Source organism: Bubalus bubalis, chromosome 14 (genome assembly GCF_019923935.1).
Source record: "Bubalus bubalis isolate 160015118507 breed Murrah chromosome 14, NDDB_SH_1, whole genome shotgun sequence".
In the NCBI taxonomy this organism is placed as follows: domain Eukaryota; kingdom Metazoa; phylum Chordata; class Mammalia; order Artiodactyla; family Bovidae; genus Bubalus; species Bubalus bubalis.
Window position 1 is genome coordinate 72282403 of NC_059170.1, and position 24337 is coordinate 72306739.

General features: G+C 45.0%; 1 protein-coding gene across 1 annotated transcript; it reads right to left on the bottom strand.

Annotated features, from left to right (window-relative positions):
* Positions 1–1425: 1425 nt before the first annotated feature.
* RBM17 (RNA binding motif protein 17) lies at positions 1426–24337 on the bottom strand. Its single transcript, XM_025264515.3, has 12 exons — positions 24199–24337; positions 15397–15534; positions 14745–14861; positions 12115–12281; positions 11198–11295; positions 9856–9912; positions 8541–8682; positions 5948–6099; positions 4810–4883; positions 4222–4320; positions 2942–3014; positions 1426–2813 (listed from the first exon to the last, which is right to left on the bottom strand). The coding sequence occupies exons 2-12, from the start codon at positions 15517–15519 to the stop codon at positions 2710–2712; spliced, it is 1206 nt and encodes a 401-aa protein (XP_025120300.1). The 5' UTR covers positions 15520–15534; positions 24199–24337; the 3' UTR covers positions 1426–2709.

The window sequence follows — 24337 nt, forward strand, 5'->3', positions numbered from 1 at the left end:
CCATGTATGGCTTGCTTCACCTTCCTGACAACCCTAAGAAGTGGGTATGATCAGTCACTTCTGTTTTGAGCAGAGCCACCTGGTCAACACACAGAGCGACCCCATGAGGCCTGGCACCGCAACTGCCTCAACAGACGATCAGCACAGCCACACCCAGCAGATTCCCCGTCCTTCAGTCAACGCCGGTCCGGTCAGGACCTTAAAGTACAGTAACAGTTTGGCAAAATGTTTTGCTACTAAATAACTAAGTTCATCAATTTTTCACCAACTAACCTAGGACAGCAGGCCCTCCCCTCTCCGTCTTTTAAGATCTGTCACTTTCAGTTCCAGGTATCGACTTATTCTTGGTTACAAGTGAGCACACTCACTCTGACTGGTTTAAGCAGAAAAAGCACTTACGAGAAAAACAAAACCTAGACAGCAAACGCAATCTCCAGACCAGCTCCATTCACGCCTGGAGGCTTTACATAAAGAAATCACAAATCACAGCTACAAACTGCTCCAAAGACTGCCCTGACACACAAGAGGCCCTGCCTCAAGACAGATCTCTGCCCCCAAGGCTAGACAACACTGGGCCTACCCGCACCAGCTGAGGATGGCTGACGGAAAGAGCCGAGGGCCATTCTCCTGCCTCGAGGGACTCGCAGACAGGCTGGGAGAGCGCACTCGGAGTCTCTACCTCAGGGAGGCAGGTGAACACAGGGGACCTTCAAAGGCAGGAAGGGCTTTCAGATCAGGGGCAGGCCCACAAAGACAAATGTCTGACATTGAGGCTTTCTACTTATACTGGAGCTTCATTCATTTTCAACTTACACTGGAAACTTTCCATTGACATTGACTTGAATTTTAATTAATATTGAAAATTAATTTCACATTTCTTAAGCACTACCTTGTATAAAATTTTTAAATTATTCTAATACAGGAAATTCACTGCAAGTAATGCACTAGCTGATTACTGCAATCATGGAGAGTTTAACAATTAGAGAGATCACGGGGATATTCACTAAATTTTACCCCTGCTAATAGAAATCTTAATGAAGCACTGGCATTTCTCTGGTTGATGGTGAGAATGTTGGGAAAAGCCACCTCAACAATGATGTTATTATAAAGCTCAATAGTAATGAGCTGTCAAAGGGAGTTGGAACGTATACTTCCAAGACCTCAGGGTTCACACAAATTAAACTAAGCCATCATAACGAGTGCCTAGCACGAGCACATCTCAGCCCTTCTAAGACCAACTCCGTCATGGGTATCTAGAGCCAAGTGTGAGGCTGGCTGCTGACTCTCAGGTCTTACAAAATGTCTAACTGTGTAGCTCTTTCACCTTTTGTTCTTAAACTCAAATTTATTTCATAGAGTATGTGCACTTTCTTCTCAGAAGCAGTCTTAATTCACTTTAACTCAGTAAAATAATACCACAAAAGAGAAAATGTTATTCTTTTATTTTATGTTAAATAAAAACATGAGAAAATCCTTTTTTAAAAAGGGTCAAAATATTCCTTATGTCTCCAAACCAAGTCCATGGATGCAAAGAAACGCTGGCTACTTTCCTCCCCCGCAGGGTCACACACACTGTCACGTTGAAAGGACCTGAAGAGACACCATGGTGCATGGCCCCAGCCACCGCTTCAGGTTAAGTCACATGCAATATTCGGGCAAGCAAGGAGCAGAATACAGGCAGGCAGATTCTGGAAACACTTTCTGCTCGGGCCAAATATTATTATTTGTTTTGTCTGGCAATCCTGCTAAACAATTAAGCCACATATACCACTGTACTTCGATGGTACAGGTTTTCACAATTCCAGAATTGTATTAATTGGCAGTACAGTTTAAGTAGCTGATGTGGTGGAATTTTATCCATTTAAAAATTACATATGAGAACAGGACTGCAAATTTTGCCAGTAGAAACATGACCCCAGGGAATCACCACTTCCACAACATTATTGGGCACAAATTTACAATGCACCCATGAAGTTCTGAGTGAACCTGTCACTGCTGAGCTACGCTAAAGAAGAGGCTTCAATCTCTGAAAACAAATGCTATATTCATGATTTCTATACCCAAATACTCCTAAATCCATCACAATCTCTAGAGTCTGACTTAGCTTAACTGAAAATGATTCATCCAAACAGGTCATGGTAGGCTCAAGATTCTTCAACCTTAGTTTAGGTTGTAAAGAGCTTTTTCTATGACTGGAGTCAATAAGAATTTCTCTGTTAGAGAAAGGAGAGGTTTTCACCTTAGGCAGACTGCCAAGATGATACTTTATTACAGAATTTATGAAGCTACAGTTTAGTAACTTGCAGGTTTTATTAAAAGAAATCAAAAAAAGAAAGAAAAGGGGAACACTACCCCACCAAAACTTTCTAGATTTTTTTTTTAAGTGCAAGAAATGCTGTATCACTGAAGCACTTGAGAATTATCATGAAATCCTAGCAAAAAATGTAATCACCTCAGAAGTGGTAATAAAAAAGATAAACAACCAGAGAGGCACACAGATTGCTTTTTGTTTGTTTTTTTTTAAAAGGATTTTTATACTATATTAAAAAACCACAAAATAAAAAAGGGATCAGTCAACATATATCTTAGAAGTCTTACAGAGTCTCTGCACCCATAGCCATGAAGGCCCCCTGACGCCTTGTTCTCCTCTGCTCAGTCTGCAGCTCGCTGAAGGATCGCTGGAGATGACTCAGGCTCTAGTATTTAAAATCAAACTTGTTCTGCCAAATCCAGGACCCTGAATTTATCCAAATTGTAGAAACATGCTTTGACCACCCGTCCACCAAAATACCTCCCATTCAGATCAACAACAGCTAAAAGGCAAACAAAAAGACAGTTAGTTAAGGCAGGAATTCCATGAGACATTACAACAATACGTCTTCAAAATATTAAGATCACAAGTTCAACTTTTTAATTCTTTATCGTTAGCTGTACAACGTACCTTTAATTGCTGACTCAACCCTCTCGAATTCTAAAAATATTCGTACTGCTTCATCATCAGGGGCACCAGGAATCTGGAAAAGAAATGGAGTACAGTAAGTAAAGATATCATCAGAGATGTCACTGACTGTGAGTTTTCCTCCACAAATGATTTTTGTCAGAGTAAGTATTCCAACTACAGATAAGCAGTGCTGAAATGCCAAGGATCTAAGTGTAATTTGTGTTTGTGTGTGCATGTGCACGCTCAGTCGTGTCCAACTCTTTGCGAACTCGTGGACTGTAGCCCACCAGGCTCCTCTGTCCATGGGATTTGCCAGGCAAGAATACTGGGATGGGTTGCCATTTCCTTTTCCAGTTAAGTGTAATTTACTCGTCATCAAAATTCACTGAACGTCTGTTTTGGACAGGCCGTGTGCTAAGTGTGAGCAAAAGGCAGCTAAGCAAGACCTCTGCAGGTCCTGTGCCATCAGACACATAAACAGATAATTATGCAGTCAACAGATGCAACCCAGCATGGAGGAGAAGCTGAGGTGAGCAGGAACTAAAATAAAACATCTGTACGCGAACTGTCTCTCATACCAGGCTGAGTTCCTCTGTTAAGCTTTCTAGGCCCCGCTGCACTGTGTAAGTACGACTCCCGCTAATCCCCACCACACCCACCACCTTGCAGCCCTCCCCAGTCTCCAGAAGCCGTGACCCTATGGGAACGCCTGTTCCCTCCGACCCAAATCCTACCCACACAGTCCAAAGCTCCGCTCACATCTGATACTGTTCACAAAGCCTCCTCGAACTATTCCGCATTGATCTAATCCTCCTCTCAAACTCCTATACTTGTAAGTCAATGCTGATGAGTCTAGCAACTGAACATTCTCTAACTTTGTTTGTTGTTTCTTCAACTGAACGTGTCACCGAGAGCACAGGAGGCACCTCCCCGACCCCAGGGCAGTCAGCACTGGTATGTGGGAGGCACTAAATAAAGCACCTGCCAAAAGAAGGAAGCCAAGGCACATGTGACCCCCCATCACTAAACTACTGAACCCACTGTCATCAAGTCTAAACGTCAGTCACAAAATGAAATGTTTCTTCACCAAATAAATTTGAAGTTCTTCTTATGCTAGTATCTGAAATTGCAATAACTGAGTAAAAGCAGTGTAACTAACCAACACATGTCACCTTCTAAAGTAAGACAGTATGTTACTTACAATGCATCCTCTATTTACAGAAAATGCTTTGTAACTTATCAATCGTAATTTGGGTTATAAACAAAGAAATCTCTCTTACTTCAAATATCACACATTTTCCAACTTTGCCATATTTTTCACACTCTTCCTTGGTTTCTACTTCCAAGTCTTCATCCACCTCTCCTGCACCAACCATGTTCTATAAACAAAAATAAATAAATTCCAGTATTAAGTATAATTGACAACTATGTAAAAGAGATGTATAAGTAACTTTTTTCCAAGATGGCAAATGTTTCCAAACCTAAATGACCCAAAAGAAAATTTTCATTCCTGAAATATCCTGAAGTAGTTTAGTTTTTTTAAAAAAATTAAAAAATATACATTAGGCTTCAATAAGTTACCAGAGCAACTGGGCAAACACCAGAATACATAAACCAAGCTGAATTTCTGACAATTTCAAACATTTTAAAGTAATTTCTCACTGTAGTCTTAAATACTAATGTTTCGCGAAGAAACACTAGAGAAAAGGAATCTAAAAACCAGTCTTCCAGGGAGTCTACCCACAAGCACCACTTTCAGTTCGCTTCAGCTATCCCATCATCAGTGGGGCTGACTGCGTGCAGGGGCAGGGCGGGGGGAGGGACATGCGACCCACAAGGCAAACAGGGCTCCTTCCTCAGCTCCTTACCCTGAGTAGGACCACTTTGGTAGGACACTTAAGTATTTCAGTTAATGGATTTGAATCTGACTTCTTGGCTGCGTCTGTAAGAAAAATGTCATCAGACAGAAGTGTTAGGGCACCAAGTCTAAGTTACAATGAGCAATTTACTTTCAACAGCAATCCCCACTCTCTATATCCTAGAGCCAGCATCTATAGTCTCTGAGCAAAGATGCAGCCTTTCCTATCTGAAAGCATCATTTTGCTTTGGTGTAATTTTTACCATAACTTCTAGAACTTTTTAACATCCTCAGGTGCATTTTTGCTTAGTTCACTTCCTAAAGGGCCGACAGGGCACAGTGATCACCACCCTCAGAAGTGAGTCTTGGCTCAGGCAGTGGTCAGAGGTCCTGAGCCCAGTGTAAACGAGCAGTCCATCAGCCAGCCGTGAGTTGACCACTGTCAGATACCCTCCCAGAGTGGGCTGACTGCTGGTTTCTGGTTCCAGTCTGTGAGGCTTACTGCTGCTTCCTCAAGCTCTATGTCAACATGCCTGCCAGGAAAAGTTCTCTTCCTTCTTCAGGAAAAGGCATTCAGCTAAGACTGATTCAAAACTACTGAGTTCTGCTGTTCAAAGTGCTAAATCATGTTTGACTCATTCCAGTACGCCCTCACTACAGAACAGACTGTAACAATCAAATGAAAATAAAACACCAAGTAGGCATCACCTACCAGAAGACTGCAAAATAATGCTACTTTTACAGAGCAGCCAGTAAGAAAATTAGGATGAAAGGGCAGAAAAAAGCAAAAAGCAGAGAACCCTTACAGGATAGAGATACAGCAGAAAGAATCACTGATATACTCTGTACGGCTCTGTGCCTCTGTGTTGCTATAAAAACACAGTAACGGTTCTATCAGTATAACAAGGCTCTTTCTGGAGGAGAAGCAGGCATGCCAGGATTTCTGGAGTCCTGTTCATTTCTGCCAAAGCCTCTCATCTTCTTTTCCTCCTACAGGCATTCTCTGTCCTGAACTATTTGTAAAGATGGGCCTCAGAACTCTGTTTCCACCACCCAGAGCTGGAAGGCATCACGATGAGGAATTCTCTCATTCAGAATGGCCTGCCCCCGCCCACACCCCCAGGAGCCCTGCCCGAGCGGAGGCCCACCTTTCTCGGTGGCGTCGCCCACGATGATCTTGCCGCCCCGCTTGCTGGTCTTCTCCACCGACAGCGCTGTGCTCAGGCCCTGCTCATGTTTCCCGAGACCCTGGCCTTCCCGGAAGCCATACTTCTGCATGATTTTATGTGCTACCGTGCCCCTGCGAGGAGGAAAAGGAGAAAGGTCCCTGCACTTGAGTCATCAGCTACAGCACAAATTGGATTTTACATCACAGTAATCTCCTTCCGGGAAGAGAGAATGTAGATTCCACAATGGCGCTGATGATGCCATATACCTAACGGGCTATGAGATGGAAGTTGTGGGATGTTCAGGAGAAAGATTAAAAAGTGGATGCTGAAATTCTGGGTGCACTGAGATTACCTCTGAGGTAAAGGAAACACTAGTTCCTCTGGTAAGAGTTCCCCAGGGCCTGTTAGAAAATACCAGACTTCCTGTGTGCCCCTGTACCTGCTCTGTTACAAGGCTCATAACCAGTTTAAGTAATCCTCTCAAAAACTAAGTATGGTTTCATGTAATGAAGATGACTGCATTTTTCTAAATAGTACAGAAGAGTTTCCAATAACTGACTTCATAAATGAAGGATGCTTAAGGACTATCTGTTTAATAGATGGAAATAAAGAAACTGGGGCCCACAGTGGCTGCCTAGCTTAAGGCTGACTGACAGCAAAGGAAGACACCACATGTTGGTATTAACGGTAGGACTGAAATTGAAACACACAACTCTTGAATTCTTAGTCCACTGCTCTTCCTCTATTAGTGAGAGCTTTCAAACTGCACAGGGAGGAGCCTCAAGGGTACTGAACACTGCTTCTTAGGGCCTGAACCCTAAAACCCTGCTTCAAACAGAACTGTTCAGTTCAGTTCAGTCACTCAGTCGTGTCCAACTCTTTGCGACCCCATGAATCACAGCACACCAGGCCTCCCTATCCATCACCAACTCCCAGAGTTTACCCAAACTCATGTCCATCGAGTCGGTGATGCCATCCAGCCATCATCTCATCCTCTGTCGTCCCCTTCTCCTCCTGCCCCCAATCCCTCCCAGCATCAGAGTCTTTTCCAATGAGTCAACTCTTCGCATGAGGTGGCCAAAGTATTGGAGTTTCTGCTTCAGCATTAGTCCTTCCAATGAACACCCAGGGCTGATCTCCTTTAGAATGGACTGGTTGGATCTCCTTGCAGTCCAAGGGACTCTCAAGAGTCTTCTCCAACACCACAGTTCAAAAGCATCAATTCTTCAGCGCTCAACCTTCTTCACAGTCCAACTCTCACATCCATACATGACCACAGGAAAAACCATAGCCTTGACTAGATGGACCTTACCTACAATATCTCACATACGTAATTTCCTTAAATATTTCATTTGAACAAGTTGTTCCAGGGCTAAAAAGACTGAAGACTGATAACTGTACTATATTGTACCTTCTTTTGGCATAAAGATTTAATACCTTTTTCTTGCCAGCAATAAGGCAATTTTTTTCACTAGCAGGAAAAACACAATCAGCCCCCAGTGATGTCATGCCTGTGCCCCTTCAGTACACTCCAGGGCAGCCCCACAAGCTTCTCTCCAATGGGGAACATCCTCTGTGTGCACTGCCCAGGGCAGCAGCTGTGAGCTTTGTGTGGCTACTGAGCACTCGAGACTAGCGTGAGGAAAGAAATACATGCTGAATTCTATTCACATTCAATTAATTCAAGAGCCCTGAGTGGCCAGGAGGCCCCAGAGAACAGCACAGGTCGAGAAGACAGGTATCAAGGTGAGAACTCCAAATCCTCTCACAGCGTGTGAACCCTAGCCTGCTCCTCAGCTCTGGCCAGCCCGGCCCCGAAGGAGCGAAGGCAGAATCAAAGCGCTCACATAGGCGAAGGCAGACCAGAGAGGCCTCTGCAGGCACAGCCTCTCCACCAGAGGCGCCGTCCTTCTAGAGGACAGAGAGCAAAGGCCTCGGCGCAGTGCTGCTCCACTGCCACCCCCGGAGCACTAGAGGAATAAACAATACACAACACTCTCTTAACCACAACACGTGCCAAATCCAGCGAGTCCTAAAAAAAACCCACAAGCCCCACCTGAAGTCAACCTTAAAACTGATTTTCAAACACTGGCAAATTTCTAATTATAGGTAGAATGACTAAAAGTTTTTAGACCAAAGGTATAGACTTATAACCTTAAAGCAAAGGTCATTTTATCAAGAAAAAAAAGGATGTCATTCATCTTTTGGACATAGTGTAAGTCAGGTCTAATTCGTATGAGCTATTTACAAATGTTCTGAAAACAAATATAAATAACAATCAGAAACTGTTCCTACCTAGAGAATATAATGTTCAGCATCCCAATCACTGAACACTTCCGATAAAAAGCTTTACGTTTTGTACAAAACGGTAACAGGGTCATGCTGCAATACCCTCCCAGTGACTCAAGTCCTGATCCTGCATGACTGAGCGCACCAAGCACTCCTTGTAAACCCGCTAAAGCCCTCATCTCCAAACGCGCTGCATCCACTGGAAAGTCTGACCACACCACCTCCAGCCCCCTAGAGTCCCACCCTCCCTGCACCCGCCGAGGCGCAAGTGCCTGACCATTACCCCATGTTGGCGAGGAAGGAGTTGCCAGGGCCGGTTGGGGATCGGGGTCTGTCTTGTTCCTCGTACACTGGGGGAGGGATAGCAGCTTTGGAAGACTGTGAGCGAGGTCGTGAATCCTCTTCATAAGGGAAGTCTCGGGGTACTGTTGGATGACAGGAAACAGGATTTTATTTTTTGTGCCTCCTTATGCCAGCATACAACAAAGGTCTCTGAGGTCAGGGACCACATGCCAGTTCAGTGAAGTGCAACCCCAGCTGTGCAAGAGAATCAGCAAGGAAGCTCAGAGAGCTCCAGATGCTTGGGCTCCACTCCCAGAGACTGGTTTCAGTTGGGGTTTATGGTTTGTCAGGTATTTTCATTATTATTTAACTTTTTTTTTCTGTATTATCTTCTTTATAAAAAGATAACATTCATAGGTATTTAAAAACTCTGGGGATGGTTACATTTTCTCGGGATAGTTTAGGTATGCTCCAACACAGAGAGTAGGAAAATGAACTAGAAGATTCATCAAAGTCCAGTTCCAACCCCCAATTCGAGAACAGATCCCTGGAGACTTGTGGGACTCTGAGTGAAGGCACACCCTGTGCCTGAGGGACCTAACTCGGGAATGTGCTGCCACCTTGTGGAGGGGCACAAATGTAACAGCTCCCAGATCACAGAGCTGCGGAGAGTCCCTTGGACCGCAAGGAGATCCAACCAGTCCATCCTAAAGATCAGTCCTGAGTGTTCATTGGAAGGACCGATGTTGAAGCTGAAACTCCAATACTATGGCCACCTGATGCGAAGAGCTGACTCACTGGAAAAGACCCTGACGCTGGGAAAGAATGAAGGTGGGAGGAGAAGGGGACGACAGAGGATGAGATGGTTGGATGGCATCGCTGACTCAATGGACATAGTTTGAGTAAACTCCGGGAGTTGGTGAGGGACAGGGAGGCCTGGTGTGCTGCAGTCCATGGGGTCACAGAGTCGGACACGACTGAGCGACTGAACTAAACTGAGATCACTGAGCACAGAACTTGCCAACTGAGCTACTATTTGTTTTAACCTAATTCCAAATATGAAATGTTAGAAAAAACAAAATGAATTACGTTTAACAGCAAACAAAAAAGCATCTTGCTGCAGAAAAATCCTAGAAACTGGCATAAAAACTCCTGATGCATACGGGGTGGAAGGTGCTCTTGGCCGAGGGCTAGAGTGAAGAGGGTTTGGGGGCCTTTTCCCTGCACCCAGGTGCCTGGCTGATTCCAGCTAAGGCTTCCCAAGACTGGGTTAAAGACATGTATCTGAACAGAAAAGGGAAGAAACAGGTACTTACATTCTTTGTCCTTCTCCACAAGAGACGTGGGAGGTGCAATGGCAGCTCCGCCCATACCTGCAAAACACACATTCCGCTGAGCAAGGGCTGAGTGAGGAGGAAGGAGTCAGCCCGGGGCCGCTGGATCGCACCCCCACCCCAAAGGAAGAGGCAGGAAGGCACACTACTCCACCCTCTCGCTAACACCTGAAGAGTTCAGTGTGTGAAACCAGGGTTAAAAGTACACAAGTAGGTATCACTCCTCGGGTGTGTGGGTACTTCTGGTCACAGTCTGCTTTGTGCTGTCATCATTCTTGTTCACATTTCCTAGAGAACGGTGGACACAAACAAACCAAAGCAGACTCCATTTGCTATCAGACAACCAGAGGGAAAACACGAACAGGGAACATAGGGATTTTTCACCAGAGAAAACCCGTAACATATGTATTATAACTTAATCACCAATGCTGCTGCTGCTAAGTCGCTTCAGTCGTGTCCGACTCTGTGTGACCCCAGAGACGGCAGCCCACCAGGCTCCCCCGTCCCTGGGATTCTCCAGGCAAGAACACTGGAGTGGGGTGCCATTTCCTTCTCCAATGCATGAAAGTGAAAAGTGAAAGTGAAGTTGCTCAGTCATGTCCGACTCTAGCGACCCATGGACTGCAGCCTACCAGGCTCCTCCATCCATGGGAAATCACCAATGAGACACTCCAAAAAATGATAAAATGTAAATTAAAGAAACCAATTACAAAACCATGCTGCACCAGCATGAAATGTTTCAAAGAAATTTCCCACAATCAGTGTACAGGCGGCAACCACATGTGATGAAGCTGTTCTCTCAGAATGGACAGGGCCTAGCTAGCTAGTGGTCACCAAGCACCTGGCTCTCACACAACAACGATGCCGCCTGTGAGGCTTCAGAGATGGAGGCGGCCTGACAGAGCATGAGCTCACACCGTCTCCCTGCCCCGCTTGTGACACTGCCAGGAGCCAGCATTCAGGGAAGCCCAGCCATGCATGGGGGTGGCAAGGATTCTGGACACGAGTGCAGACTCTCCACTCAGTGCTGTTCTTAATCAAAGTGCAGATGGACAGACAACAGGTGGGCATGACTGTGCTACGGACAGAGACGAGCACAGGCATGTAGTTTAAGGTGTGCTCAAAGGTCCAAAAAGTAAATGTTAGAAAGATCATCTGTGAAAACACAACGAAAAGTTAAACCCCATACAAATGTGGGTTTTTGCTGAGATGCCAGACAGAAAACTACCCACATCAATGTCAGCTGAACTAGTTATCAAACTGAATATAGAAGGAAAGGGTAGAACTGCACATCTAAAACATGACATTTATGTTCAGGCATTACTTCTTTTCCTCCTCTCTCGCTCATAATCTTCATCTTCATCAGAATCTGGATCGGGTCGCCTGGAAAACCCACTAGCTTCATGTCTGTCTTTACGCCGCCTGTGATAACAGATGGAACAATTCAGAGATGTGAACCCAAGGACGTCACCTTGACTTTAGGGGGCGTGAGGGGTAGGGGATATGCAAACAACTGATTAAACACCAAAGCAGCAAACATATGACAAGTGAGAAAAATCCAGAAGATAAACTGAACAAATTTAACAGGTATACGCATATAAATAGCAAGAAAAAAGTTTCCTTGATATTTACCTCTTTCAACACTAAAGCGAATCAACACAGGTAACAGTTAATGAAATAATTTCGATTGTCTAGAACATGCTTTCACTTCATGAAATGAGTCAATAAACAATAAGAAATAGTATATTAATGTTTTATATAATCATTTAAAAATTAATACTCAGCATTTTTAAAAGAAGAAATGCAAATAAATCTTTGTTACCCATACTTTCGAAAAACATAAAAGATGTTATGAGTTCTTAAAAACTTTATCGGGCTCAAAAATAGTAAAAGGTGGAAAAACATTTTAAGTATTTTAAGCAGTATGACTCTAGTAGAGTCAGAACATAGGGGAAAAAAAAAAGCAAAACCTATTATTCAACATCAGTTTGTAAGCTATTTTTCTAAAAATTCACTCAAAATGTATGTTCTAAGTTTTCTGCATCTATACGCGAACTTGCTCTGGAGTTTGTTTCCATGATGGGATGTAACAACCACACGCTCTTAACAACAATCTGACTCCTGAGAACTGTTCAGACCAACCACAAAACCCACTCAGCCCACAGACAGCACTACAGTTCTCATAACATCTGAATGAACATTTCAAACATAACCCCATCCCACACTTGCACGAGGCCTTACTTTTCTCTCTCTTCTATTTCCTTCTGTCTTTCCAGCTCCCGCTGCCTCTGTCGCTCCTCTCTTTGGCGCTTCACTACTTTCTCATAATCGTTAGGAAACATGGGATCATATTCATCAGCTAAGGGGATCAAAACTTCTCCTGCAGAAAACCCGCTGGGAACAGGGTCCTGAGGAAGGGAAAATGCCAAAGTAAATATCACCCTCTGTCTTGGAGTTTTATTCACAAAATTAAGGTCAAGGACCATGCAGGGCCCTGAGGACCACCTGTCCGCCTCTGTTCTACAGATGAGGGAGCAGATGCCTGAGGAGGCTCGGAGACATGGCCTGTTCAGGCGCCCAGCCCAGGAGCAGCAGAGCATGGCGAAGTTCACCTCTCAGTTCAGGATCAATTCCATAAACACCCTACAGCATTTTCTTAAAAAAAGCTGCCATTACCCAAAATTTTAAGCAATAAATTTGATTTTTTAGAGTAAATATAGAATACTTCTATTTTTACATACATAAAAACTTAAAATACAAAACAACTTAAGAATAACATATTCTTGCAGTCATTTAATATAATAATCCCAGATTTTGATTACATGGAGACATGACATATTAAGACTCTCAAAAAAGAGGAAAGAAAAGTAGAAAGCCTCGTCCTGGGCTCTGAATGCTCTGGAGTCCACAGCCTCCCGAGGCTGCTGCATCTCAGGCCCTGAGTCTGAACAGGCACGTAACTCCCTTCACAGCATGGTTCATTTTTTAAAGTCCACTAAGTCAGGTTTTTGTGTTTCTCTTTTGCTCATTTACAAACTGCTCTTTGAGAGAAAAAGAACAAAAGGCAAACAGTGCACTAGAAACACAAGATGAAAAGGGGGCTTCGCCCTAGGCTGGGGGTCTTGAGATCCGTGGTTCTCATAAGCCCTGACCCACTGCATGGACTCACGCTCCTACATCTTCGTACTTTCTTGTTTGTTTCTCTAGCATGACACCCTTTCCCGGTCCCCACAGACACCCAAATGAGTGCAGGTCAAGGTCCCTAAGCTCCCACTCTGCAACTGTCAGAAGCGTGCCCAGCACTGCCAAAGGCAGGACGGCTGTTTGTAAAATGTATTTTACATATGAACACAAAACAGGCATGATACAGAGAGCTTATGTTCAGTATCCATGGATCTAAATCTAACAATTCCTGGATTACACTGTGCACTGAATTACAATGTGGATGACATTTTCTCATCATATTAATAAAACAAACACTTCATGGTCTCCTTACAATTAAAAATCAAAAATCCCTTTGATTTGTTGAATAAACAAAATTAGAAAAATAACTGTAATCACCTCCCAGGCCCTATCACTGGAAATCTGACACAAATCTATTTACCGCAAGGCTCCCAAAGGGAAGGTATTCATTTGTATGCACATAAAAAGACATTTCTAACACACAAAAGCACCTGAACAACATTTCCATTCAGTTATTATTAAGACAGGAGAAGCTAACAATCAGCAACTCAATTTATTTAACACTGCCATCACAAAGTTCCAACTCAGAACAAACTGTCAGCATGAAGGATAATTCTCTGTTGTTAAAATCTGACAGCAAACAACTTTTACTGTGTGAACCCTGCTAAGTTCAACAATGAGCCATCCTGCTGTAAATGCCATGAAGAATACAGGGGCTTGCTTCATTATAACAGATTGACAGTTAATACCCAACACTGCAGAGGGTGGGAAAAACTCAACGCTCACACGCTGCAGGTGATACAACTCTGCCAGAGACAACTTGGCAACAAATAAACTGTCCAGGAAAGGGAATTATCTCCTGAAGTTACCTCAGGAAGTCTATCCTAAGAAAATTTTAAATGCACAGAAAGCTCTCTGAAAAGGTGTCCCTAAAAGGTTTACTGGCCCTACAGTTAGGAAGTGAGTGTGTAAATCACCACACACTTACCTGATGGGAACACTTTACAACTAAAAATTGGCTATGTTACAAGAAGAAAATGCTTACTGATTAAATCTGGGGGTGATATTATAGGTTCTGGAGTCATTGTACAGTAACAGAAGATGATTAACCAGTTCTTGATTAGATGCAGCAAGAAAAAATTAGGTGACGAATTTGTGGGAAAAAATGTTAAATGACTAAGAATCATCAGAAAAGTTCCCTTGTGGGGAACCAAGTGGTTTTCCCTCTTGACAGACTACCAGACTGCAGGAGAAGGATCAGCTCCTCTGGCCATGAAACCCCATGGAGAGCTTCAGCGCCTGCCACACAGGGGAGCGCAGTGAAGCCACTGGGATGAGCGCCTGGCCCTGCACTCTTTGACACAGGTGGACAGCACAGTATATTAAGTGAGAAACGCAATGAGGGGACAGAAGATGCAGGAGGAAAAGAATACCAAGTTCTTAAATTCTTAAGTCATTTCTTTTTCTTTTTGCCCACCTCCAATTTCTGATTAATTAACTACTGAGCTTTAAACAGAGTAAGTGTTTTAAAGTTGATAAAACCAGAGCAAAAATTAAACTGAACGTGATACTGACTAGATTGCAAGGCCTACAGAGGAGGTGTGCTCAGAGTGACGTGTGGCAAGTGCAGCCTGGAAAGCAAGAGAGCCCACCCACGGGCGTGTGTGTGTGTTGGGGGCGGGGTGTACCTTGAGGCCTGCAGCCACGTGTGGTGGAGTGTCCACGATCTGCCGCTCATCCGAAGAGCCGCCTCGCTTTAGGTCGATTACTGGAGCAAGGACTGTACTTTGTTTTGTCCTCTGGCTCTAAAATCATCAAAAACCAAGAAAAGCATACTGAGGCTTCAAATCAAAATTCAGATTACTTATAACAAAGCTTTTTTTTTGGTCTCTGCAACAAACCTGTCAGATATGAGAGAAACAATCTTAAAACAATAGCCTTTTAATTCAATTATTACGATAACCATATACTAGTTCCTTTTCCTTACAACACAAATCTCCATTTTTAGAAAAGGTTTACAGAAAGATTGGCCACTGTTAAATTTTCAGATGAAATAATACACTGAAAAAACTCTATGCTTGGACATACTGAAGTCTGAAAACCAGCATCACTGCTGGAAATCGAAACTACTCTTTTCCTCATCCTGATTCTCTGAAACAGTTCTATTTCCAGGAGACGTGAAATGACCTTCAGCTCCTATTCCTCCCCTCCCTACCCCAGCCTCTCCTCCGGCCACGCAGGAGCCCTATATATTCAACAAAGAGGTAGGGCAGTGGCTCTCACGCCTCAGCAGGCACCTGCCGGGCCTCTTTCCTCACAGGTGGGCTTAGCTTCTCTCACCTTGGCCTGAGTGAGAGCTGCCTTCTTCACCTGGAGCTGAGACTGCAGGAGTTTGAAGTTTTTGGACCAGCCTTCTGTTTTTGAGTCACTGGTCTCCACTCCCAGGTCATCATACAGGGACATCTTCTCAGTTCAGTGCTGAAAGGGAAAGTGGATAGGGGTTAAAGAATGTAAGAATGTAGTGAAGATTTCTAATTAAAATATGCAGTGGCATAGAATTTCAGAGGTAGGTATCTGATGAGATCACCTCATCCAGGAACATTCAGTGACAGAAGCCAAGACACCTGATATCACCAATCAGTGCCCTTTCTAATACCCATGTGCTATTTTCAAAATAAACCTCTAGCATGAATTTTCCTGTATATAGAGATCATGTGATCAAGTAATTTAGGAGTGAAATCATTCTGTTCTACAGAATGAGGGAAGGAAGTTCTACAGTCAGGGCATTCTTAACTGTAGATATTCATTAAAAAAAAAATTCTACTTTGTGTCAGTAACAAAAAGTAGAAGCCTTACAAAAACACCTATTACCAGGTGAGTTAGCACAATTAACCACCTTTTCAGGGGGGGTGGGGGTGGAGGTTGATGGCGAGGAAGCTACCCTTTTATAAAATTTTATTATATGCCTACAAATAAGGGGAAAACCCCAGAAATGATCTTACAGATGTGCCAGGAGAGTAGAAGGTTAGATTGTATAATACCCAGGCTTCCTCGTATCCCAAACCTGGTGATCTTTAATGACTGAGCACAAAGAGAGAATCCACAATCTATATGTGAATGACTGACACATGCTGTCCCCGCAGACAGAGGATGAAGACAACAAAAATGACAACAGGTAACACTCATTCAGTCCTCTCAGTCGTGTCCAGCTTTTCGGGACCCCATGGACTGCAGCACCCCAGGCTCCCCTGTCCTCCACCATCTCCCGGAATTTGCTCAAACTCATGTTCACTGAGTCAGTGATGGCATCCAACCATCCTCCGTCATCCCCTTCTCCTCCTGCCCTCCATCTTTCCCAGCATCAGGATCTTTTCCAATGAGTGGGTTCTTTACATCAGGTGGCCAAAGGATTTCAGCTTCAGCTTCAGTCCTTCCAGCGAATACTCAGGGATGATTTCCTTCAGGATTGACTGGTTTGACCTCCTTGCAGTCCAAGGGACTCTCAAGAGTTTCTCCAACACCACAGTTCAAAAGCATCTATTCTCTGGCACCCAGCCTTCTTCATGGTCCACCTCTCACATCCATACAGGACCACTGGAAAAACCATAGTCTTGACTAGACGGACTTTTGCTGCAAAGTAATGTCTCTGCTTTTTAATACACTGGCTAGGTTTGTCATAGTTTTTCTTCCAAGGAATAAGTCTTTTAATTTCATGGCTGCAGTCACCATCCACAGTGATTTTGGAGCCCAAGAAAATAAAGTCTGTCACTGTTTCCACTTTTTCCTCATCTATTTGCCATAAACTGACGGGACCATATACTATGATCTTAGTTTTTTGAATGTTGAGTTTTAAGCCAGTTTTTTCATTCTCCTCTTACACCTTCATCAATAGGCTCTTTAGTTCCTCTTCACTTTCTGACATTAGGATAACAGCCTATCACACTTGCCAGGGTGGTCAATGGTGTAACTGCTACAGAAGCCTAGGAGGAGGCTACCAGTAAAGCCAAGAGCAGTCCAGGATCGGGTGGGGACTTCCGGAAATAAATCTGCTCCAGGTCAAACCCAGTCAGAAGTCCACACCTCTAGCTGCTAAGTCCTTACTGCCACATTTGAAAACCTCAACATTCTGAAACCCAAAATACGGCTCATTTCTCAAAATAAGACAGCAATTTGTTTCTTACAGTTGGAAAGGGGAAAAAAAAAATTGACTGAAAACCTTAAACTGCAAAGAAGTGCTTAACACAGGAGTTGCTAACTTATGAACACATCCCAAAAGTCTGTCAGTTCCCAGGCTCAGACAGCATTTCGCCATTGAAACTGTGTCATACAAATCCTGTTTTGCCTGTGTTATGTCTCAGAAAGAGAAGGTGATACATACAGGAAGGGAAATATCTAATTTTCCCCCAGAGTCACATCTGACCTGGGGCAAAACTTGTGTGTCTGCTCACTTCTCCACCCTTCTGTGCATGGATCTTAAGACCCCGACACCCCAACACCTCGGCTGACCTGGTTCCATGGTGCGTGGGGCGGGGGTGAGGGGTTGGATGCCGCCTCCCTCCCTCAGGACAGCTGTTCGGCTCCTGAGCTGAAGTCAGCCCCAGTCACCTATGGGTGCCTTTCAGAGTTCCTTCCCTACTTTACACCTGAACGCTGTGATGACCTGAGAGCTCTCAGTGCTGACTGCTAAATGAAAGGCCCCAAGGCAGTGCAGAAGCAGAGTGAATAAGAGCAGAGCCCAGGGTACTGGTGGCTGAGTGCTCCAAGTGACAAATAAAACAACGGAGACACGCCTAACGGTTCTCTCCTACGGCTTCTAGGACAACTCACTGGCTCGGCAGGGACGAAGAATTCCCTGAAGAGCGTATCCCGCAGGGGCACGCCCGCTGCCTTCAGCACCAGACAAAGCAGACTCGGCAACACTTTGTCACGGGATTAAGCTTGAGACAAGCGCCAGACAAGCGCAAGACAGGCTAAACGTAGAAAAGTTAATGAATTCCATTTCTCATCTAAGCATGCCTGAAATCTGACCAGGTCTCCAAAGTTTTGCAGGGAATACTGCTGGGGTCCACTTCAGAACCTACTATTTTAATCCACAGTCTTGTAAACTCCACGAAAACCTATATTCAGTGTGTGGAGGTCACTGCTCTACCCTCAGACTAAGATCAGTGTCTGCCCCAGAGTCGAACAGGGAATCAGGCCAACTGCTCAGTTAACACACTAATTGCAACCCCCTCTCATCCAGGACTTCAGAATTTCTGGCCACTGATGACTGCATAAGACCACAGAGCTGCAGAGGCTGTCATGCACTTTTCTTCCAGCCTACTTGGTATTCAAAACTAATCCTTCTTTTCCAGGTACACATCCTTAAAGTTTAAATTTAACCTGAAAAACTCAGAACAACAGCAAAGAAAAAACAATGCTGAGTGACCAGCTTGCAAAGGGCTCGTGAATGATGCCAGGTTTGAGCTGCACGAGTCCACTTACATGTGGCCTGTTTTCCACAGTAAATACTATAGGACCACAACATCCGAGGTCGGTGGAATCCATAGATACGGAGGGCCAACTGTGAAGTTATACGATTTTTCGGCTGCGGAGGGTCGGGGCCCCTGACCCCTGCCTTTTTCAAGGGTCAACTGTACTGTGGTTTTCAGAACACTACTTCAGAAATGACCATGCATCTTTCATCTAACCTAGTCTAATGTTTTGAGACCTCATCATTCAGTTGATCACCAGACCAAAGCCTAGTAAACAAATTGTGGGTTCATTTGTTTTACCTTTCTTTATTCTTATAAAGGCAAGAGAAGACTGACACATTTTGGCAAACAAATATAAACAATACTTTCTGGGAAATTATAAAGCTAAATTATCAAACTTTGTTTACAAACCAAACTCTACTTTGTGTGTGTGTGTTAGTCGCTCAGTCATGTCTGACTCTTTGCGATCCCATGGACTGCAGCCCACCAAGCTCCTCTGTCCGTGGGATTCTCCAGGCAACAATACTGGAGTGGATTGCCTCCACTCTCTCCAGAGAAGAAGAAATTGCCTCCAATTTCTCTCCAGAGAAACTACACAACCCAGGGATCAAACCCTGGTCTTCTGCATCACAGGCAGATTCTCTACGGTTTGAACTACAGGGGAGTCCTTTTTCACTTTACTTCTCTCAGTACTGCTTAGTAAGAAATTTGAAAACATCATCAAGAAAGGTATTTACAAATAAGATTGGTCTCTAGAGACTGGCTCAAGACGGTGGAGCAAAAGAACGTGCGCTCATCTCCTGCCAGAGCACCAAAATCACAATTAGCTGTTGAACAGCCATCAACAGGGAGATACCAGAACCCACCAAAAAAGATACCCTCCATTCAAGGACAAAGGAGAAGCTGCAGTGAAATGGTAGGAGGGGCACAATCTTGACAAAATCACATCTTACACCCGCCAGGAGGGTGACCCATACTCTGGCAAATACCACCACCAGAGTTCTCACACTGCTCTGAAGGTTCTAGGCCCCACATCAGGCTCCCCAGCCAGGGGGTCTGGCCAAGGGACTGGGAATCCCCTAGAAATCTGACTCTGAAGGCCAGCGGGATTTGATTACAGGACTTGCACAGGACTGGGGGGAAACAGACTCCACTCTTAGAGTGCAAACAAAACCTTGTGCTCACTAGAACCCAGGGGAAAGGAACATTCACCCCATAGGAGACTGATCCAGACCTACCATGAGTGTCTGCAGGTCCCCTGCAGAGGTGTGGGTTGGCAGTGGCCCGCCAGGGACAGGGGCACTGGTAGCAGCAGTACTGGGAGATGCATCTCGGCTTGGTGTAAGTCCTCTGGGAGGTGCCAAAGCCCTATTGTAGAGCCTGTGGGCTTCCCTGGTGGCTCAGAGGGTAAAGCGTCTGTCTGCAATGTGGGAGACCTGGGTTCGACCCCTGGGTTGGGAAGATTCCCCTGGAGAAGAAAATGCCAACCCACTCCAGTATGCTTGCCTGGAAAATTCCATGGACAGAGGAGCCTGGAGGGCTACAGTCCATGGAGCCGCAAAAGAGTCGGCCATGACTGAGTGACTTCACTCACTCACTCATAGAGCCTGTAGACTCCAGGACTGGGTCACCTCAGGCCAAACAACTAACAGGAAGGGAGCACAGCCCCATCCATAGACAGACAACTGGAGTCAAGTTTTACTGAGCATGACCCCACCCACTTGAGCAAGACCCAGCATTCCCACAGCCAGTCCCTCCCATCAGGAAGCTTGCACAGCCTCTTATCCTCATCCACCAGAGAGCAGACAGAAGAAATAAGAACTATAATCCCAGAAGCCTCCAAAACTAATACTACAATCACAGAAAGCTAACCAAGAGGAAAAGAAATAGGATTCTGTCCCAGATGAAGGATCAAGATAAATCCCCAGAAAAACTAGAGGAAGTGGAGATAGGTAACCTCCCAGAAAAAGAATTCAGAATAATGATACTGAAGATGACCCAGGATCTCAGAAAAAGAATGGAGGGAACACAAGAAATGTTTACCAAAGACCGAGAAGAATTAAAGAACAAATAAATAGAGCTGAAGGAATCCATAGGAGAATAACTGAGGCAGAAGAATGGATAAATGACCTGGAAGACAGAATGGTGGAAATCACTGCTGCAGAACAGAATATAGAAAAAAGAAGGAAAAGAAACGAAGGCAGCCTAAGAGACCTCTGAGAAAACATTAAACAGAGCAATATTTGCCTTCTAGGGGTCCCAGAAGGAGAAGAGAGAAACGACCTGAGAAAATATCTGAAAAGATAATAGCTGAAAACTTCCCTAACATGGGAAGGGAAATAATCAACCAAGTCTAGGAAGCACAGAGTCCCATGCAGGATACAAATAATGGTCTCAATGGAAATCAAGTAACCAAATGCCCACTAAACTGAAGGGAAAAGACCAACTTATTTACTTTTGCATTTCCAATTTGTGGCAAAGAGGAGGCATTCAATAAACATTTTTAAATATCAACAATTAAATAAATTCTTTTTTAGCCACATGATTCAGCAGTGAAACTACACAATGCCCACAGGCTCCACTAGGAAGTAAAGAGGAAACAAAAGCTTCTGAGGTGGATGATGGTAATGGGCACACAACACATTTAAAAACAGTTCAAATGACAAATTTTATGTTATGTACATTTTACCACAATCAAAATTTTTAAAAAACTAGGTAAAAGGGAGAGGAGCAGCAGCACTAGGCAAGGCAGTGTGAGCTAACAGGACGCTGGATGTGCCCCTAGGGGCGGAGTGAATGCTGACGGAAACATTTTCCCTATTTCAGGGCTACACGCTCAAGCAATGTAGAGGCGCTCTACCTCCAACAGAGTGCTTTCAGCCAAGAGCCCAACTCCTAAGACTTCATCATCCAACTGGTGAGGTTCCATGCCACCATACTTCCTCCAACTCCAGTCTACCTGAAGCTAGTTGTTGACAACGGCACCTGATTCGCCTCCGTCTGCTTCAAAAGTCATTGTGCAGCAAAATCTTATGTTCATTTAAAGTTCCCTGTTTCTGTTCTCAAAACCTTCAAAAACATAGCTTAAATATCAGAAACTGATGCCCCCTTACTAACATCTGCTAGCTTTCTGCACCTCGGAGCTTACACACCAGATCTCCTCATCACAGTAAAGGCAGAAGAGCTCTCTTCACAGATCTTCAAATTCATAGAACTGGACGGACCACAGCAACGACACGCTCTACCCACCTGCACTTGTAAGACTTGCTTTAATTAACTACTATAATGCAACAAGCACCAGTGAGACAAGAGACCACCCTTCACCCGTACGGTCCCCATCCCATCCCATCCACCCAAGTGATCTCCCTGGCCCAGCAGCAGCCTGAACCCCATTCTAATTCCTTCCTTTCCTCCTTTTATATAACCTTACCAACATAGCTTGTTGCATCCATTCCTTAAAAAGTGTATGTATCTTCACTTTAGCTGCCTCGAGTACTTGTAAATATGTCACAGTTGATTCGTGCATCCTCTCTGCGGCAAACACTGAAAACAACAAGTGCACTAACAAGACTCTGTTATGACCTGAACTGCACCTCATTAACGCTCAGATGTCTTTCAGATGATACAACACATTTACTTCATGAAGTCTGGTGACAGGTAATAGAAACGGAGCACTTTCTAACATTTGGATATATCTTAGGAAGCCAGGACCAAATGGAAATACAAACAGTTGATTTTCATAACCTCTTTAAAATACCACCTCACTAATTGACTTCGTTTTCATAGTAACATCAGCCTTTGATCAACACATCTTCCAGGTATGCTCCTTTTTTTTAACTAAAGAAAAACATGGTAAACACAGCTCTTCTGGAAGAATGATGACTTTTCAAGATTCTACCCAAGCTAGAGAAGTATTTTTTTAAAACACATGCAACTGGCAAAAAAGAACGTGGAAGACATCCTCTCAGGAGCACCCCACGTGCTCATCTTTTAAGTACATCTCTGAAGCCTTTGCTAACAACAACCCTTACATAAAACCAGCTACCCCCTGAACACACTCACATCATGTTAGGCTCCAATGGGTGACATGTCTGTCTCTTACTATATCATAAAGCCCGCAGAGATAGCAAGGGCTGTTTCTGTCTTCATCTTTGTATCTCCAACTGAGCACCTTGCTGGGGACATTGTTAAGCACTTTTTAAATATTTTCTAAATATATCAGTGAGTGGTCAGTCAGCACATATTTCTTAGTATATACCATTTGCTTTATTTCTTCTAAAAATAAAACACTTACAGTTTAAGTTACTAATGTAATATCCCATATCGCCTAAATATCCTCACTATAAAAAAATGCCTGTGGCCCTTAACTCACAGAACTGTGGAAACTGAATTGCATCCTTTAAAAACTCCACCTGTTGAGGGGAGACGCAGTCCACACCTACCTGAGAATGTGCAGAATTTTGCCCTCCCCCAGAATATCCTATTTCCCACCCACTTGCCTGCTTCCCTGGTGGCTCAGAGGTTAAAGCGTCTGCCTCCAATGCGGGAGACCCCGGTTCGATCCCTGGGTCGGGAAGATCCCCTGCAGAAGGAAATGGTAACCCACTCCAGTGTTCTTGCCTGGAGAATCCCATGGACGGAGAAGGCTACAGTCTACGGGGTCGCAGAGTCGGACACGACTGAACGCCTTCACTATACACTATACTGCCTGCCCCTAGGAATAAGCACCTCCCAGGGCCCTCCTTCAATGATTTCTCATTGATTTCTTGATCCGACCTGACTACCCATGTTCAAACTTCGATCTGCCTTTCCTGCAGTTTCCAGAATGCACTAAGGTGCTTCACCTCTGCTACCTTTACACTTATTTCCTCTGCAGGGAAGCTTTCCCCCATCCTGCACATCTAACAAAACACCCCCAAGGCTCAGTTACACGCCTCACTCCTTTGCAAGCCTTTCCAGACCGACCGAGGCGTGGCTTTTTACACTTGTTTCTCTGGAAACCAAACTCACGGGAGCGTAGAGACAGAATCTTACTGATCTAACTTATCTGCTGTTCCTAAACATGACCTGGGCAAAAGGAAACGCTCAAGCAAAAAAAAAAAAAAAAAACACGCTTGGTGACTGGATATCGAAGCTAAAATACCGCTTTAAGAAGACAAGGTCCGAGGCAGTGCCGGAGCCCCGTCCAGGTACAACCCCGGTCTCTGAGGGATGGCCACATCTGATTCGAAGCCGGGGGCGGAAACGGATTCCTTTCTCGGCGCCCCCGGCCCCGGCCACAGACTGTTCAGACTTTCCTACCGGGTTCAAGGGACCAACAGCTGTTCCCGGACAGACGGACAGGGAGAGGAAGGGAAAGGCGCCCTCGGGTCCAGGAGACACAAGGACAGAGCAAACAGACGAGGAAGAAAAAGGGTAGAGAAGGGGTGCGAGGGCCCGGCAAACCGAGGCACATAAAGGAAGGAGGCAGCAGGGAGCGAGAGAAGACAGGGAGGCTTACCAGCGGCCAGGCCGCCAGGCGCGGGGCAGCCAGCGGCGCGGGGCCGGTCAGGGACCTCCGCCCCTCGCGGTGCGGCCTAAAGCCGCGGCCTCACCTGCCGCGACGCCCGGCCGAGGAGGGGCGCCGGCCCCGGCCCCCGCCCGCCCACCGGCCCCAGAGACCACTTACCCGGCCCGCCCGGCCGACGCTCCCGGGCCGCGGCGGCGCACCGAGGCCGACGCGCCGCCGACACCGCGGGCTGGGCGCTCGGCGTCAGCCCCCGACGGCAGCACCGCTCCGGCGCCAACCCCTACGCAGACTCCGCGGG

Coding starts and splice junctions, on each gene's coding strand:
- RBM17 (XM_025264515.3), bottom strand. CDS start 15,519: ATGTCCCTGTATGATGACCTGGGAGTGGAGACCAGTGACTCAAAAACA. Junction 8,683..9,855: donor TGTGGAGAAGGACAAAGAAT/GTAAGTACCTGT, acceptor GTCATCCAACAG/TACCCCGAGACTTCCCTTAT. Junction 2,814..2,941: donor GGTTGAGTCAGCAATTAAAG/GTACGTTGTACA, acceptor TTTGCCTTTTAG/CTGTTGTTGATCTGAATGGG.